The sequence below is a fragment of the Neophocaena asiaeorientalis genome, unplaced genomic scaffold, assembly GCF_003031525.2.
Source record: "Neophocaena asiaeorientalis asiaeorientalis breed wild unplaced genomic scaffold, Neophocaena_asiaeorientalis_V1.1 scaffold165, whole genome shotgun sequence".
In the NCBI taxonomy this organism is placed as follows: Eukaryota; Metazoa; Chordata; class Mammalia; order Artiodactyla; family Phocoenidae; genus Neophocaena; species Neophocaena asiaeorientalis.
In genome coordinates this window covers 1,491,162-1,507,127 of record NW_020173918.1, presented here as the reverse complement: position 1 = coordinate 1,507,127, position 15,966 = coordinate 1,491,162, and the positions used below count along the sequence as shown (strand labels likewise).

Here is a 15,966-nt window from a genome sequence, read left to right as displayed (position 1 = left end):
TAAATATTTTTTTTTTTTTTTTTTTGCGATACGTGGGCCTCTCACCGTTGTGGCCTCTCCCATTGTGGAGCACAGGCTCTGGACGTGCAGGCTCAGCGGCCATGGCTCACGGGCCCAGCCGCTCCTCGGCATGTGGGATCTTCCCAGACCGGGGCACGAACCCGTGTCCCCTGCATTGGCAGGCCACCAGGGAAACCCGGCTTAAACACTTATAGAGAAAAAAATGATTCAGGGATTTTTTCAATTTTATGAGAAAATAAAGGACATACCTGTGGTCTCTTGGTAGGTCCCTATTTGTCAGAATATTAAGTTTTTATTGAGTAGCATCCTCAGCTTGTCATGCATTAAGATCCACACATCACTTTTTAAAATGGAAGTCTTACTGTTTAAAGGAAATAAACTATTAAATAAGTATCTTTCAAATCTAGGGGAAAAAAGGCTGAGTTTTTTCTCAGTCCTATATAATAATTTTCTCATCCTATGTAATAATTACTCAAATGTTTTCCTCGTCTCAGAGCCTTACTTGAAAACAAAGAGTGAGGAAGTTTTTTCTATGAAGGACGATTGATGCAGCCTAAAAATAAGTTGTCTGAAGTAACAAGCAATAAGCATGAGAATTATTTTTTATATCAGTATAAGCATTACCCAACTGCCAATTCCACAGACAGTACCTTTGAACAAGTAACAGTGCACTGGGAATGCAATTCAGGAAAAGTTACTATTGATGTCACAGACCTATATCTTTACATATACTTGTCTTGAGCCAAATGGAACTGTTAGTTCCTCACCCTTATTTAGAAATGGACTGAATGTGTTGGAGAGCTGGGCACACAGTTGCCAACAGCACACCCCTCTCCTGGCCTTACCTTTGCAGAGTTGGTGTGAGTGGCGCAGCCAGCTGATTATGCCTTTTTGCTAACTTCCCATATTGAACTAGTTACCGAATCTAGTCAGTTCTTCGTAAATCCCTCACAAATCCACCACTCGTCTCCAGCCTCTTCCGTCGTGACCTTAATTCGGCCTCTCACAATTTTTTTTCACCTAGATTCAAGCAGTGGCCCTTGACTTGGCTCTGTGCCTCCACCCTGCTCTCCTCTGATCTATCCTCCATGCCAGCCTTTTTCAATCTGCTGGCCACAATCCACTGGTGGGTTGTAAAAATCAATGGCATTGATCATGACCAGCATTTTAAAAAATGAGATAGAATAAAATAGAATAGACCTGAGTACATTGTCCGAGTACATATAACAAGGAGTAGTATTATTTCAGGAGACTTTGTTTCACAGGTACGCTTGGTATGTGGACCCCCAGGGTCCTCAAGTAAAATATAATTCTTACTGGGATCATAAGCAAGGAAAGCCTCCACTCTGCATTGTTGTGGAAGAAACCTTTTTTAAATGCAAAATTCTTCCTGTTCCTTTCCCTGCTTAAAATTCCTTAGGATCTCCCCAGTACCTCTAGGGTAAAAGCAGTTTGTATTCTCCAGATCAAGGGTGAGAGAAGTTTTTAATTATTTCAGGTTTTAGCAGGACATTCAAGGGTCTGGCATTTGGCACTGGCAGAATTCTCCATCATCTCTCTCCAGTTCCCCAGATGTATCCTATGGTAATAATCCTCAAAATTGAATGAACATCAGAATAACTTGAAGCACTTGGATAAATGCAGCTCCCTGGGCTCGACCCCCTGAGATTCTGATTCAGTAGATCTGAGGCAAAGCCTGGGAATCTGCATTTGTATCATTGTGTCACACCAAAGCATTCTGGGTAACAAGAGAGTCGATATTGTTGGATTCTCAGTAGTAAGACAGAGTGTAAGGACACAGGGAGGCTAAGTGCTTAACTCTGCCTTGTGAGGGGAAGAGGGGCCAGGAGAGAACAGGAAATGTGGTCAAGGAAAGCTCAGTCTGCAGTCTTAGGCGTTTGAGCTATGTCTTAGAGATCAGGAGGTAGGTTATAATTAAGAGAGACAGATGGAGATTCCGCTCAGAGGGACTGACACGTGCTGGAGAAGGGAGGTGTAAATAGTGTCACGAGTTTGGTGAGTGCAGATACTTTAAGTGAATAGACCTATGCCATTCATTCGGAAGTGATTTATTGAGCTCCTTCTGTATACCTGGCATCATACTAGATACAAGGGAACAGCCGTGAAGAAAGAGGTCCTTCTCTCATGAATCCAACCATCCACCTGAGTGTAGGGTTGGTAAGTGAAGGTGGAGGAAAAGGATGAGACGGGAATGCCCTGTCGGGCCAGGGTCGGAAAGGACTTGTGAGACAGTCCACGGAACTTGCCTATGAGTAAGGAGAGCCTGAGAAAGTTATAGAGCAAAGAAGGAACATTACTTCGTTGTGTTTTAGAAAAACTATTTTACTTTTTGGAAGACCATGTCCTGGGGAAGAGGCCACAGTGGGGGAAGAACTAGAGTCAGGGAGGCCAGCTGGAAGACTGAGGCTTTATCCAGGAAGAGATTAGTGAGGCTGTAAACTGAGATGGGGGGGAGGAGTTGGAGAAGCAGATTTGACATTCATTTAGAAGTTAGAAATTTTAGGTTTTGATAAGTAATTTATTATCGAAACCAGTGCCTCTCTAGCTTTGGGCAAATAATGGACTAAAAGTGTTGTTTTGATAAGTGGGACATAGTTACCAAATCGCTACTAGCCAGGTGCCCATTTCCCTCCTCATCTTTCCCTTATCCAGATCACATCCTGTTCTATTGCCAGGATTCAATATTCCATGTTCCATGCAATGATCCATCTTCACACTGGATGGACAGCTCTAGGAATGTCAGAGAACTCTCTCGTCCATATTGCTGACTGGGCTTACATACAGAATTGCCCGTCTGTCTGATTAGTATAGTGAGAGGACCATATATTAGAGACACAGAATTCTACGTATATCTCAAAGATAGGCTAAAGTCATTCCTATGTTCAACAAATATTTATGGGGCCCCTTCTATGTGCCACCATGGTTGCTACTCTCATCAAACTTATATTCTAGTGGAGGTGGGGGGCAGGGCAGGAGTGAGCAGACTTCCGCAAAATCAATACGGCCACTTATATTCACCATTTCCATAATTTAGTTATTTGAGCCGAAAGGGTCCGCCTCAGTGGTTTTCCAATTTTTGTTTCCCCGACATGGACTTTTATCTTTAAATGTATTCTGACTTGGAGAGCGATCACACTAAACAATTAACAGGAGCTGTTCTGGTTTAGGCTGGGGTGGGGCCCTACCCCTCAGTGTTCCCCGAGGCACTTCTGTGAGACGCCTTGGTATCGTCTGAACAGTCTTAAAGCTGCTTGTCTGGTTGACTGTTGAAATTGAAGTGCTAATTTCTGCCTTCCTTATTTGTTGCTTTCTTCTTTCCTTGTACTCTCACGTTTGTGTCTTTAAGGAAAGGCATCATAGAGCCTCCAGAGGGGACTAAAATTTACAAGGATTCCTGGGACTTTGGACCATATTTGAGAATCTTGAATGCTGCTGTAGGAGATGAAATATTTCGTCACTCATGCTGGATAAAAGAATACTTCACTTGGGCTGGATTTAAGGATTATAACCTGGTGGTCAGGGTATGCTATGAAGTATTATTTGTCTTTGCTGTCTTGTATTATGAAGTATTCCAATTTGTTTCTCAAAAAACATTTATTAAGCCCTACCATCTGCTTCACAGAAAATAGATCGGACAATGTGCTAAAACAATCCCTTGTTGAAAATGTAGGGAACGTTCTGAGGTCCAGCTCAGTTTCTCTCTCGGAGCACTTTTTCCTCCCATGTTTTGTGGGTGTTTTGTTGTGTTGTGTTTGTAGCAGAAACAGGTACTTAAACTGTGGAACAGGCAAGTGGGCTCCACTGGAGAGGTGGTGTCGTGTAGCAGCAGAGAAGCAGGTAATTCTTATCTGCAGCTGTGGTAAGGAATGAATTGCACAAACCATGAGGTCAGCTTAGAACTTAAATTAGCCCCAACATGTACGCCCAGAGCTCACAAGCCCAAGTGGTTCACATTATAAGCTGGTCACCGAAACTGAGGAGGTATCCAAAAACAAAATAAGTACCAACAGGTAGGGGGTGAAAGAGAAAGAGGAGGCCTGAAATGGGCTGGAAATCCCTGCAATACTTATATGTATATTTTATCCCACTTACATATAGTGCCTGACTTTGTGCATGGGGAGCAAAGTTTAAGGAAAGCATCAGGAAATGGACAGCATTCATACCCTTAGAAACAAAAGACTGGTTACCCTCAGGGTGAGGGCTGTTCTCAAGTTTACCTTTCAACCCCAGAACATTAATACCGGGTACCAGGCAACACTTAGCATTCTCAAAATCAGTGAGTCCTAAAAAGCTGCCTGGGGGTCAGAGCCAGTCTGTGACAAAGTTTCTGATGGTCTGTAATGAAACAAGTATGAGTATGCATGTGAGTATGGTTGCAAGGATGTCAGCTCTCTTTTCTTGGGATGAATTGTCATTATTCCAAGATTAGGTCCTTTCGATTTTTGAGGCATGAAAGCACTCTTCCTTTAATGAAATAAAAGGATAGTAGATGTAAGAATTTTTTTTAAGTCCTCGCTTAGCAAAATGAAATGTCGATGCCTACATTAGCTACCAAATACTTTTTAGAAAATTGTCTTTGAAACCCAAAGACCTGGGAAACATTGGTCTACATTGTATCTTCAGTTGAGCAATTAGTATGAAAAAGAGAAAACATTTGGAATTTTCACTGACACTCTTTATGTTTAGCTGCTATGTGATGGTGAGAAAAATTTCACATTTTATTTATTTTTTAGCCTGCAAACATACAGTGGTATTTGATGTCTCATTACTAATAGTGCCTAAGATAATGACATCCTTCTCTGTAAATCTGATTGAAGCTAGTGATATGAAGCAGTTTTGCTAGTGTAGAAGAGTAGGATTAGAATTCAGTTCAGGAAAGAAGAGAGAGGGAGAGAGGGATTGAAGGCGGGGGTAGAGGAGGGGGGAATAGAAGAGAGCAGAGAGGAGAGATTCTTTTTATATTAACTCCACTTCATTGCTATCATTTAAGAGCATTTGGGTCTTGTACGTTCCAAAATTTTTTAAGGACCTTGACTACCAGATTGATATGCTTCTTCCCTTTACCATGTTGTCATTTGCACAGATGATTGAGACAGATGAGGACTTCAACCCTTTTCCTGGAGGATATGACTATTTGGTTGACTTTCTAGATTTATCCTTTCCAAAAGAAAGACCAAGCCGGGAACATCCGTATGAGGAAGTAAGCAGGACCACCAGTGGAAGTGCTCCTTCCTTCCTTCCTTCCGTCTTTCCTTCCTTCCTAAATAAACTTTTTAGTTTGGAATAACCCTTAGATTTACAGAAAAGTTGCAAGGATAGTACAGAGAGTGTTATTAACATCTTACTTTACTGTGCTACATTTGTCACAACTAACACGTGGATACTGAAACATTATTATTAACTAAACTCCATACTTGTTTCTTTTTGAGTTATTTGCAACGATTGGCTTTTCTACCTGCTTCCTTCCAAACAGCTGACCCGCCTGCACTGTTACCAGACCTGCAAGCACTGATCTCTGCCTTCCTTGCCTTCTCTCCAGTGGTGTCTCCTTCCCCAAACAAACCCAATGGGTGGCTCTCTAAAGAAAGTGAAGTCAGCATAAACCTACACATATTTTGTTGAGCTCCAATTTTTAACAAATCCCTAACCCACGGCAGGCATGGTGTTAAGAGCCGGGGCTTTGGACACAACATCAAGACTGGGATGGGTACCCCATCCCTGCTGATGAGAATTATTGATTATGAGGCTTTGAGTCCCTGTCCGAGCCTTGGTGGTTTGTTTTTTTTTTTCCTTGCATTGGGCTTCTTCCCGCCTTATCAGTTTTTTTTATTATAGTCAAATGACATAAAATATGTGAGCATACATGTAATTTTAAATTCTATATAAATGCAAATATCACTAAATAAATTAGGAGGGTGTATAGTCTGCCCTTAAGTGTATTACACATGACATATTAATGTGTAATGCCTTAATTATAGAAGTTTAAATGTACCTTTATAAAATAGATGTATTCTTAAACTACATTTTAATAATTTGACTTGTAGTTTTATGTTTAGTACTTGCTGTTGAAGAGAATCTTATGGTGAAACTTTAGTAAAACCAGTAATCCACTGCCTGCTTTATGGGTTTTAAAAAACTGGGTTTTCACATACAGGAAAACCCTACATAAAAAAACACCCATTTAAAGCAAAATGAATCTGCTAAATTTATTGCTTTATTTACGAAACACATACATAACACGGCTTCATAAATCTTAGGTCATTTAATACAACCGCCTCATGAAGCCATATTACTATACTCCCCATTTATGGATGAGGAAAATGCCATGCCGAGGGGTTGCATAACCTGCCCAAGGTCGTACAGCTAGTGAATGCGTGGTGCAGGGCTTTGACCATAAGTGGTCTAGCTCCATAGTCTGTGTATTTAGCCACTGTCTTGCTTCTTAACTCTGAATTTACAAAACTTATAAATTAAGGTATCTGTTGCCGTAAGGGAGATTTTTCTTTGGAATTTTTAAAATCACAAGTTCATTAAAAATATTTCATTGAAAAAAAGTCACTTTTCCACAGCTTTTCTTAATGCATCTATTGGATAAAGCAGGCAACAGCTCTCTTGCAGATTTAATACACCACGGGGTAAACCATCATGTCCGCTGTGTACGTGGTGGTCCCTATTTTGACTCTCAGTGCTTTTGTCTCCCAGGATTTTAGTGAGATTTCTGTATGTTGAGGTTCATATATAGCGGATATGCCTATACTTGGAAGAGCTCCTTCTCTTGCCACCTGGAGCCTTCTCATATTGCCTCGGGAGCCATTCATTGCCTTTTAAACTCATAAATATATTTTCTATCACACCAACTCTCCATCTTTTTGTTTTTTTTTTTGGGGTACGTGGGCCTCTCACTGTTGTGGCCTCTCCCCTTGCGGAGCACAGGCTCCGGACGCACAGGCTCAGCGGCCATGGCTCACGGGCCCAGCCGCTCTGTGGCATGTGGGATCCTCCCGGACCGGGGCATGAACCCGTGTCCCCTGCATCGGCAGGCGGACTCTCAACCACTGTGCCACCAGGGAAGCCCTCCATCTTGCCTAGATGCATGGCTCCTGTAGCTGTCCATCCTCCTGCTCCAATCTGGATGGGCCCCTCTCTAGGTCTGCTGCCAATCTGTCACCCTGTGACATCCCTTACCCACTTCCAGACCCTACCCATGTCTTCACCTTCTTCGCTTTCCTCCTTTGTGGGACTTTTTGCTTAAGTATCTGCCGAAGAAATGTTACACGGGAGGTAAACTTCAAGTACTTTCCTGTCTGATCTTGCACGATAGCTTGGCTGAACCCATTATGCTGGGTGGCAGTCACTTTCCATGGTTACCTGAAGGCATTGCTCTTTCGGCTTCTACTGTAGTTGCATGCAGTGTTGCTTACCCCAGGCTGACCTTTCTTCCATTGTAGGTGACTTTTAAGAATTTAGGGATTAATCTATATTTACCAAAAAAAAAAAAAAAAGACCTTTTCAAGCAGCAGGCTTTACTTGAAGGCAGGGGTTACACGCTTAAGTGCTCACAGGCGGACCCGAGGCAGATCTTGTAAATAGGGGGAGCTGGGTGGGGACTGTATCAAGTGGAAAGCATGGGAAGGGAGGAGCCCCTACTGAGCTCTAGCTGATCTTCCGAGTTTTCCAGAAAACTTGGAAATCTGGATTTTCATGTAAAATACCCAGATTTATAAATGTGGAAAGTTAATTCAATTTTTTAAAAAGGGACGGTAAGCTATCAACTAAGACCTAGGTTGTATTTGGACAGGGGGGCACCCGTTTAAGTTATGAAGGTGAGGAGCCAGCTGTTAGGCTGAGGGACCCCTAAATACCAAAATGTGGAGGTCGTTGCTCTGGGGCATCACATATACACTCCCGCCCTCATTCTTCCTGCAAAATTGATTCCATTTATTCAGAGAACTGTCTGAATGTATTTGGCCCAGGAGCCATGCGTAGGCGTAAGGAAGGGGTTGACTGTTTTGTGTACATACTTTTGTGCTCTGTGTCCCTGCTGTCATCCATGGTACGTACCTCTTCTCCTTCTGAATCTGAATGTCCCTCCACATACTCTCTGGGATTCTGCAGCCTCTGCCTTCGTCTTTAGATGCCACTCACCCTCCTGCTTTCCAGATTCACATTAGTTAATTGGAATCTCCTGCTGTCAACGACTCGCCTCATTTCTTCTTCACTGTGACAGTTCATACCTGTACGCTTGCTTTGTCAACACTTCAGTTGCATCTGGAAGTGGGCAGAAGGTGGGTTAGTTATGGGATCTGCCCATCATTTTGAATTAGAAGTTCTTTCTCAGCTCCAGTGACACTAGCCCTCGTTTTCTTCACTTCTTGACTGTTCTTCTACATTCTTTCAGGGTCTCTCTTTCTCCAGCCACCACTTAAATCTCTTGTTTTCCTCCAGGGTTCTGTACTCAACCCACCGAACACATCTGCTAGCACCGCTTCTCCGACGCCAAAAATCCATAGGTCCTGCCCAGACCTTGCCCAGCTCCCGCCAACTCTGCCCAGCTTCAGATTCACTAGAGTTAATCACCTGCTGGATATCATCACCTGGATATCCAAATCCCTGGTACCTCATTTTCAACCTGTTCAAAATGCGACACATCATCGTTCTCTTAAAACTGCTCTTTCTCCTTTTCTGTCTTGATCGTTGGCAATATCGACTCCTCCCCCCACACACAGTGAGCCCAGCTAGAAACAGGGGGGTAATCTTCACCTTTTTCCTTTTCCCTCATCCCCAAATCTAATCAATCACCAAGACCTTCCCATTTTACAATCTAAACGTTTCTCAAAACCTCCCCAGTTCTTCCACGTGCTCCTCTCTAGTTTGAAAGGTCAAGAAAGGCTATCTCCCCTCCACTGTGAGGAACTAGGTCTTGATACTGTGCTTTAGCTGGGCAGTCCTCAACTTAACAAACTGTGCAGTCATGTTTCTAAGTCTCTACTGGCAAAACAGGAGATCTTCTGACCTGTGTTTGTGATCTCAGTTCACAATGGATGTAATCGTTTTGTAGGAATGGTGCAGGAAAGAGAAATAAATCCTAAATGCCAGTCTTCTGATCATTCCGTGTCATTTAATGGCCTGTCATTTATGATAAAGTTGCCTCTACTGGCATTAGCACGATATTTATCAGGAAAAAAAATGTGATGCCAGATACTGAAAAAGGCTCCTGGTAAACTGGAGCATGTACCTATGAAGTGTTAAAACCATGTCCAATCTTAATAACTTCCCTTCATGCTACCTCATGCTTTTTTTTTTTTTTTTTTTTTTTTAATGAATTATCTCTTTTTTTCTCACAACAGTAACAGAGGAGACCGAGGCTTAGCAAGGTTAAGGTCACATGATTAGTAAGTAAGTGCTGGGCTGAGACTCAAAACCATCTCTGCCTGCCTCCTAACCCTGTGTACCTTTGACTATTCAGCAGATCCCGTGTCAGGAGTTGGGATTCTTTAAAGGTAAGGGCCTTGCCCACTGCATTAAGGTAATCTTGCTCTGTGGCAGGCCTTGTTTTCAGTATTTTACACTGTTTTCAGTATTATACACTGACTCAGTGAATCCTCACGGTAACCCTGTGAGGAATGTTCTGTTATCTCCATTTTATAGATGAGGAAACTGAGGCACAGAATGTTTGCCAGGATCACACAGCTAGACCATGGATTTGAACCCAGCAATCTGATTCTGTCTGTGCTCTCAGCCACTCTGCACCGCCCCCCAACCCCGGCTCCTGATCCATTTCCTGTTTTCCTTCCCTCAATTTCTACTGCACTCAGGAGCCTCTCTTTCCCCCTCCGCCTGTGGTATCTACTTTAGTAGGCTTTTCTCCTTGACTCCTCAGACCCCTGCCGTTATAGGCAGCTGCTTCTTTCAGGGACACAGGGGTCAGTACCGATGCTCAGTGCTGGCTGGGTCACCCCTACTAGTTGTTCCTTATCTGTTTCAGATTCGGAGCCGGGTTGATGTTATCAGACACGTGGTGAAGCATGGTCTGCTCTGGGATGACTTGTATATAGGATTCCAGACCCGGCTGCAGCGGGATCCTGACGTATACCATCATCTGTAAGTCTGACAATGCCTGTTGTGCTCTAGGCCACTGCAGAGGATGTTGTGGATATATAAGCAGAGTCGGTGACCGACAATGCCGCCAGATTTTGATGGGTGTGTGAGATTCCGCCATTAGAGCTTTATTTCTTTGTTAACGTGTTAAAAAGCAAATCTGGTTAGGAAAATAACATTTTAAAGAGTCATTGTTTCCTTATTCATGCAAATGTGTTTCAGTCTTTTCAGAAAGTGGTTTATGGTATAGGAAAGGGAAGGACATTATGAGAGGGAAAGGGTGTGTTTGGCCAAGACAAGAACGAGGAGGGGGTTTTATGTGGCAAAGATGTTATCATCAAAGACAATTATTTCCTGTGACAAATTTTTGCCTGTGCCCAACTCTGAGCATGAATTTGGTGAACTAGTTGGTTAACGGGAATGGTCCTCTGAGTCTCTACCTGCTTACACTTCAAGACCATGCAAGTTTCTCATTGCAAAACTGTATATGTGGACTTCCCTGGTGGCACAGTGGTTAAGAATCCGCCTGCCAATGCAGGGGAACACGGGTTTGATCCCTGGTCCAGGAAGATCCCACATGCTGTGGAGCAGCTAAGCCCGTGCACCACAACTACTGAACCTGCACTCTAGAGCCCCTGAGCCACAACTACTGAGCCCGTGTGCTGCAACTACTGAAGCCTGCGTGCCTAGAGCCTGTGCCCCACAACAAGAAAAGTCATTGCAATGAGAAGCCCATGCACCGCAACGAAGAGTAGCCCCCGCTCGCCACAACTAGAGAAAGCCTGCACGCAGCAACGAAGACCCAATGCGGCCATAAATAAATAAATAAATTTATTTAAAAATCAATCAATCAAAAATTTAAAAAACTGGGATAATACATATTTTTGTTCCTGCATGTTTACTGAACAATCTTTGATCCACCCTGTAAGTTTCTAACTTTCACTATTTGAAATGATGTTTTGTCAAATAAACACGTAGGTGTGCCTTGCACACTTTCATAGTGATTTCTTAGGATAAATTCCTAGGAGTGGAGCTGCTGGATACAACACGCACTCAGTGTGTAGACTTTTGCTACACGCCGCCAAATCATTCTTAGGAAGCCAGCTCACCTCCCCAGAAATAACGTACAACACATTTACCTGCACCTTCACCAATACCAGGTCCTTTTGTGTACAGAATACAAATCTATATTTTTACATATAAGAATTCCTTAAAGCAAGGCGCATCACAGAAAACTAAAAATAAGACACAGTTGTCATGTTTTAAGGGACTGCATTCAACACACTGGAAATGTGAAGCTACATTAACATCTGAAACAGTACAGGAAAATGCTGCCTCAGGGAGAGCTGAGTACCAGGTACCAACAGATCTTGGCAAAACAATAGGCATGGAAGTTTCAAAAACATATTTTTCTGCTTTATCTCTTTTACAGGTTTTGGAACCATTTTCAAATAAAACTCCCCCTAACACCACCCAACTGGAAGTCCTTCCTGATGTACTGTGGGTAGAGAGGACCTGAGATTTCCCAGGTAAAGCATCCTGTAGATCTGGGAGACACCTTTATATCCATCCCATCACACTCTCTTTGGCATCTGAATTAAGCAGGCACCGTGCCTATCAGAAAACCTGACTTTCGGGGGAATGAGAGGAGCTAACATTACAGGAAGAACATTCAAGTTTAAAAACAAGTAAATAAAATGAGTAGTGAGTGCCTCCAGCCCAAAGTCTATGGAATCTTTGGTCTGGTTGAGGTGAACATGCAGCCGATTAATAAACAAGACAAAAATTATCCTAGGTGGTCAGTGAGTGTTCAGAGCTAAATCCTGAACATATGAAGGAAGGCAGCAACCAAAGACAAATACTGTGTGATTTCACTTATATGTGGAATCTAAAAAGCAAATCTAAAAAGCAAAAGCAAACGAACAAACATAACAAAACAGACAGTAATAGAGAATGAACAACGTGGTTGACAGAGGGGAGATGGGTGGAGGGAGGAAGGAAATGGGTGAGGGAGGTTAAGAGGTACAAACCTCAGTTTAAAAATAAACTTGCAGGTGCAGTCACAGGTATGAAATGTACAATGTGGGGAATATAGACAATAACAATGTAATATCTTTGTGTGGTGACATTTCATAACTAGACTTATGGAGGTGATCATTTTGAAATGTATAGAAATATCGAATCACTATGTTGTGTGACAGAAACTAACACAGTGTTGTAGGTCAATTATACTTCAAACAAACGAACAAACTCGTAGAAAAAGAGATCAGATTTGTGATTGCCAGAGATGGGGGGTAGGGGGAAGAGGAATTGGGTGAAGGTGGCCAAAAGGCACAAACTTCTAGTTATAAGATAATTAAGCACTAGGAATTTAATATACAACATGATAAATGTAATTAACACTGCTCTATGTTACATATGAAAGTGGTTAAGAAAGTAAGTCCTAAGAATTCTCATCACAAGGAAAACATGTTTTCTACTTCTTTAACTGTGTCTCTATATGAGATGATGGATGCTCATTAAACTTAATGTGATAATCATTTCATGATATAGGAAAGTCAAATCATTATGCTGTATACCTTAAACTTACATAGTGCTGTATGTCCATTATATCTCAATAAAATAAACAAAAACACTGGAAAAAAAAAAAAAAAACACAAAAAAGAAAAGCAGCAACCAAAACCGAAAGGAGAAAAACTAAAAACGGAGTGAGATGGAAAACATCACCTCTCATTTCAATAGACCCCTCTCTTTTTCAGACTGATGGAGATCAGCTTGTCTGACACAAACCAGACTTTACATTCCTTCCTACCACTTGGGATGTGATTTTATAAACTGAACTACAAAACCTGTTTCCATACATTTGTTATTGGAAAGATCACATAATATCACTACAAAGATAGTAAATTCCTTGACTCACGCATTTATTTATTTATTCCACAAACAGCTATCCCATCACGTATTGTAATAATCTGTTGTCTCTTCCAGTCAGTAGACTCTGAATTTCTTAAAAGTAGACACTTTTGCCTGCGTAACCCTAGTACTCAGCACAGTGCTCTGTGCATACACAGTATTATTCATAATATGCATTTAAGGAAGGAAGGAACAAGTGAATTTCGTCTTTAACTGTCAGTGTGACTTACATCTTTAACTAAGCTTTTGTGTCCTTACCAGTAAAATTAAAGATCTACATAGAATATTCTTTTCAGTTGTGACGTTCTTTATTCCATACTCTAGCCTAGATCTTCTAAGTTACCATAGGCTAGAAGGGATGTGAAAAGAATTCACATACAACTAGATTATAAGGCAGACTTAGTAAGCACTATATTTGTTGTACCAACTTAGTGTTGGGAATACTGAGGAGAGAGAAATTACATCTGACTTTTTGCAATGACCAGGAAGAACTTTACAGAAAACGTAGTATTTCACGGGGGTAGGGAGGGGGCGTTAGGAGAGCACCTTGAAGGTTGGGGAATATTTTTAATAAGCTGAAATGGAGGGAGCGATGATAGAATATTCCAGACAGAAGGAGTGGGTGAAGTTAAAAGGTAGAAAAATACAAGATGAATTAGAGCAATGGCAAGTCCTCCTGGTGTGACAGAGAAGGAAGGGAAAGCAGGAACGAGGCATGAGTGGCCCTGGGAGGATAAAGAGAGTCAAGAGGCTCAATGGGGATGCTGAGCGTCTGCAGTAGTTGCGAAACAGCTGGAGGCATTAAAGGTGAGGAGGCAGCTGAATGAGACAATGCCAAGTCCAAGGTCTTGGAGATGGAGCAGATCTGAAAAAAAAGGTCATATATCAAGGAGGCAGTAGTACAGTGGTCAACACTTCAGACTTGGAAACTGACTTCTTGAGTTGAAATCTTGGTTCTGTCACCTACTATGTGACCTTTGGGGAATCTGTGTCTCAGATCTTCATCTGTGAAGTGAATATAATAATAGCACCTACCTCACAGGGTTGTGTTGTGTTCTTAAGGCCCTTCTAGAAGAGTGAGTGGCACATGGTAAGAGAACAATAAATGTTGACTATAACAACCTTATGAAATAAACAGGAGAGTCATGTGACCTATAACCAGTCATTTGGTGAATCTGTAAAAAGTTGGGAGGAGAGTCAATTCCAGTTCACATTCCAGCTTTAGATCTTCTTTTACCTTAAAGCGTCATAGACTATATAACCTGAACTAAAGACTAAAAATAAAAATTCACCCCAATGCAATAAAAAAAGAAAAAGTATTAAAATGAGTTTCATACTGTTGCTCATTAGTAATATCTTTAGTTCACAGGGATACCAAGCAACATGAAAAATTCAAGTATTTACTGATGCTACATCTTGAACATAGAAGCTTGTACCAAAGAGACCATGCCTTATTGACATCAGCAGTGGACAATTACATGTTGCATTTGTGAAATGTTCACATATCTTATGTTTGTTGGATCACTACATAGATTATTAATATTTTACTTATTCCGTCCATAATTTTCTATAAAAGAACCAATGAACGCAATAGGAACAACTTCTCTGTGGAAAAGAAAGATAACAGAAGATGTAAATCCAAGCACAGAAGAAATAGAACAGGTGGAGAAAAGGTTTCCTAGAAGACAGTGAAGAAAAAGGAAGGGGGTGGGGGAGCAGAAGTTAAGCTAGAGGAAGAGCAGAAAGAAGAGAAATAGATAAATGAGAGGCTATAAGAAGAAAAAAAACTAAGATGGAACTTAAAAAGGAGAATGTAAAAACAGACATTTTGTTCCTTAATAGATTGATTCCCCAAACAGAGTCCATGAATCTAATTGAGTAAGAAGTGTTCATGACCTGTTTTCAATTTTTCAAAAAGCTTTGTTGAAATCATCTATTTACCAAAACAAGGCTTCAGAGGCTACCCTAAAATGTAATACTTTCGTTGGGACTGAAAGTATTTTAACTCAGTAACAAAATCTGTTATTTAATGTAAATTATAAATTCTAACAAATGGCGGTATCTTTTGACTAAAAATACGAACACTAGCTAGTGATAAAATGAGTTTTATAGACAATAATTTTCGAAATCGATAGAATAATCAAAAATAAAGACCCATATCTTGAAAAAATTAGGAAATCCTCTTCTGAACATTTGAAAATGCTATTGCAATGGTTAAAATAGGCAACTAATTTATTTCTGCTAATGTCTGTAGTTTCTGATGATATTCCCATGATTATCACATTATCCCTAGGAATATGTGATTGTTAACTACATTTCTGTTTTACATATTGCTCTTTCCAGTAACACAAACCCCTCATTCATCTGAATATCAAAATTGATTTTCTGATTATGTATACTACCTCTTTAATTCTGAAGAAACAAGAATCCAATGATGGAATTTATCTCCTTAAATCTCTTGATTATCTACGTCTCATAAAGATGAACACCAATGAAGTTTGATGGCTCTGGTTCACTTCACGCATTGTGCATATATTTTGTGATTTACTTTATGCATATATTTTATAAATTATTTAATTATCACCAAAAAATAAAGGTATATCAAGAGAATATGTGTTAAAATGTATATGATGAGCAAATAAAAGATTATTTTAAAATACGAATTTGTTTTCTCGCCACCAAGCCTATCTTTATTCTCTTGCTGTCTTCCTAGTTATTGCCGTCTGATACCGTGACTCCAGCAATTCTTTGTTATTACCAAGACCTTCAATCAGTTGACCCTACATGTCCTCACTTCTCTCCTTAATCATCTTCAATGGTTCTTTTCTACCTGTGTCCACATCACCCCCCCCTTTCTTTTTCTACCCCACATCACCTGCCCTCTTTCCCTCTCTCATATTCCAATCTCATTTC

The 15,966-nt window shown here is 41.0% G+C and overlaps 1 protein-coding gene across 17 annotated transcripts in view; it reads left to right on the top strand.

Moving 5' to 3' along the window:
• LOC112404125 (cytidine monophosphate-N-acetylneuraminic acid hydroxylase) overlaps positions 1-15,709 on the top strand; it is a 256,651-nt gene extending 240,942 nt beyond the window's left edge. For 13 of the 17 annotated variants that reach the window (XM_024751969.1, XM_024751964.1, XM_024751959.1 and 10 more), the window contains 6 exons: positions 3,389-3,563; positions 5,126-5,242; positions 8,488-8,655; positions 10,028-10,143; positions 11,573-11,669; positions 14,416-15,709. In XM_024751969.1, the coding sequence (XP_024607737.1) occupies positions 3,389-3,563; positions 5,126-5,242; positions 8,488-8,655; positions 10,028-10,143; positions 11,573-11,648 (652 nt within the window). In that variant the 3' untranslated portion in view covers positions 11,649-11,669; positions 14,416-15,709. Of the gene's footprint in view, positions 1-3,388; positions 3,564-5,125; positions 5,243-8,487; positions 8,656-9,389; positions 10,144-11,572; positions 11,670-14,415 lie in introns of those variants that run through there. The other 4 variants (XM_024751956.1, XR_003004050.1, XM_024751968.1 and 1 more) reach the window with 4 other exon arrangements.
• Positions 15,710-15,966: the final 257 nt, after the last annotated feature.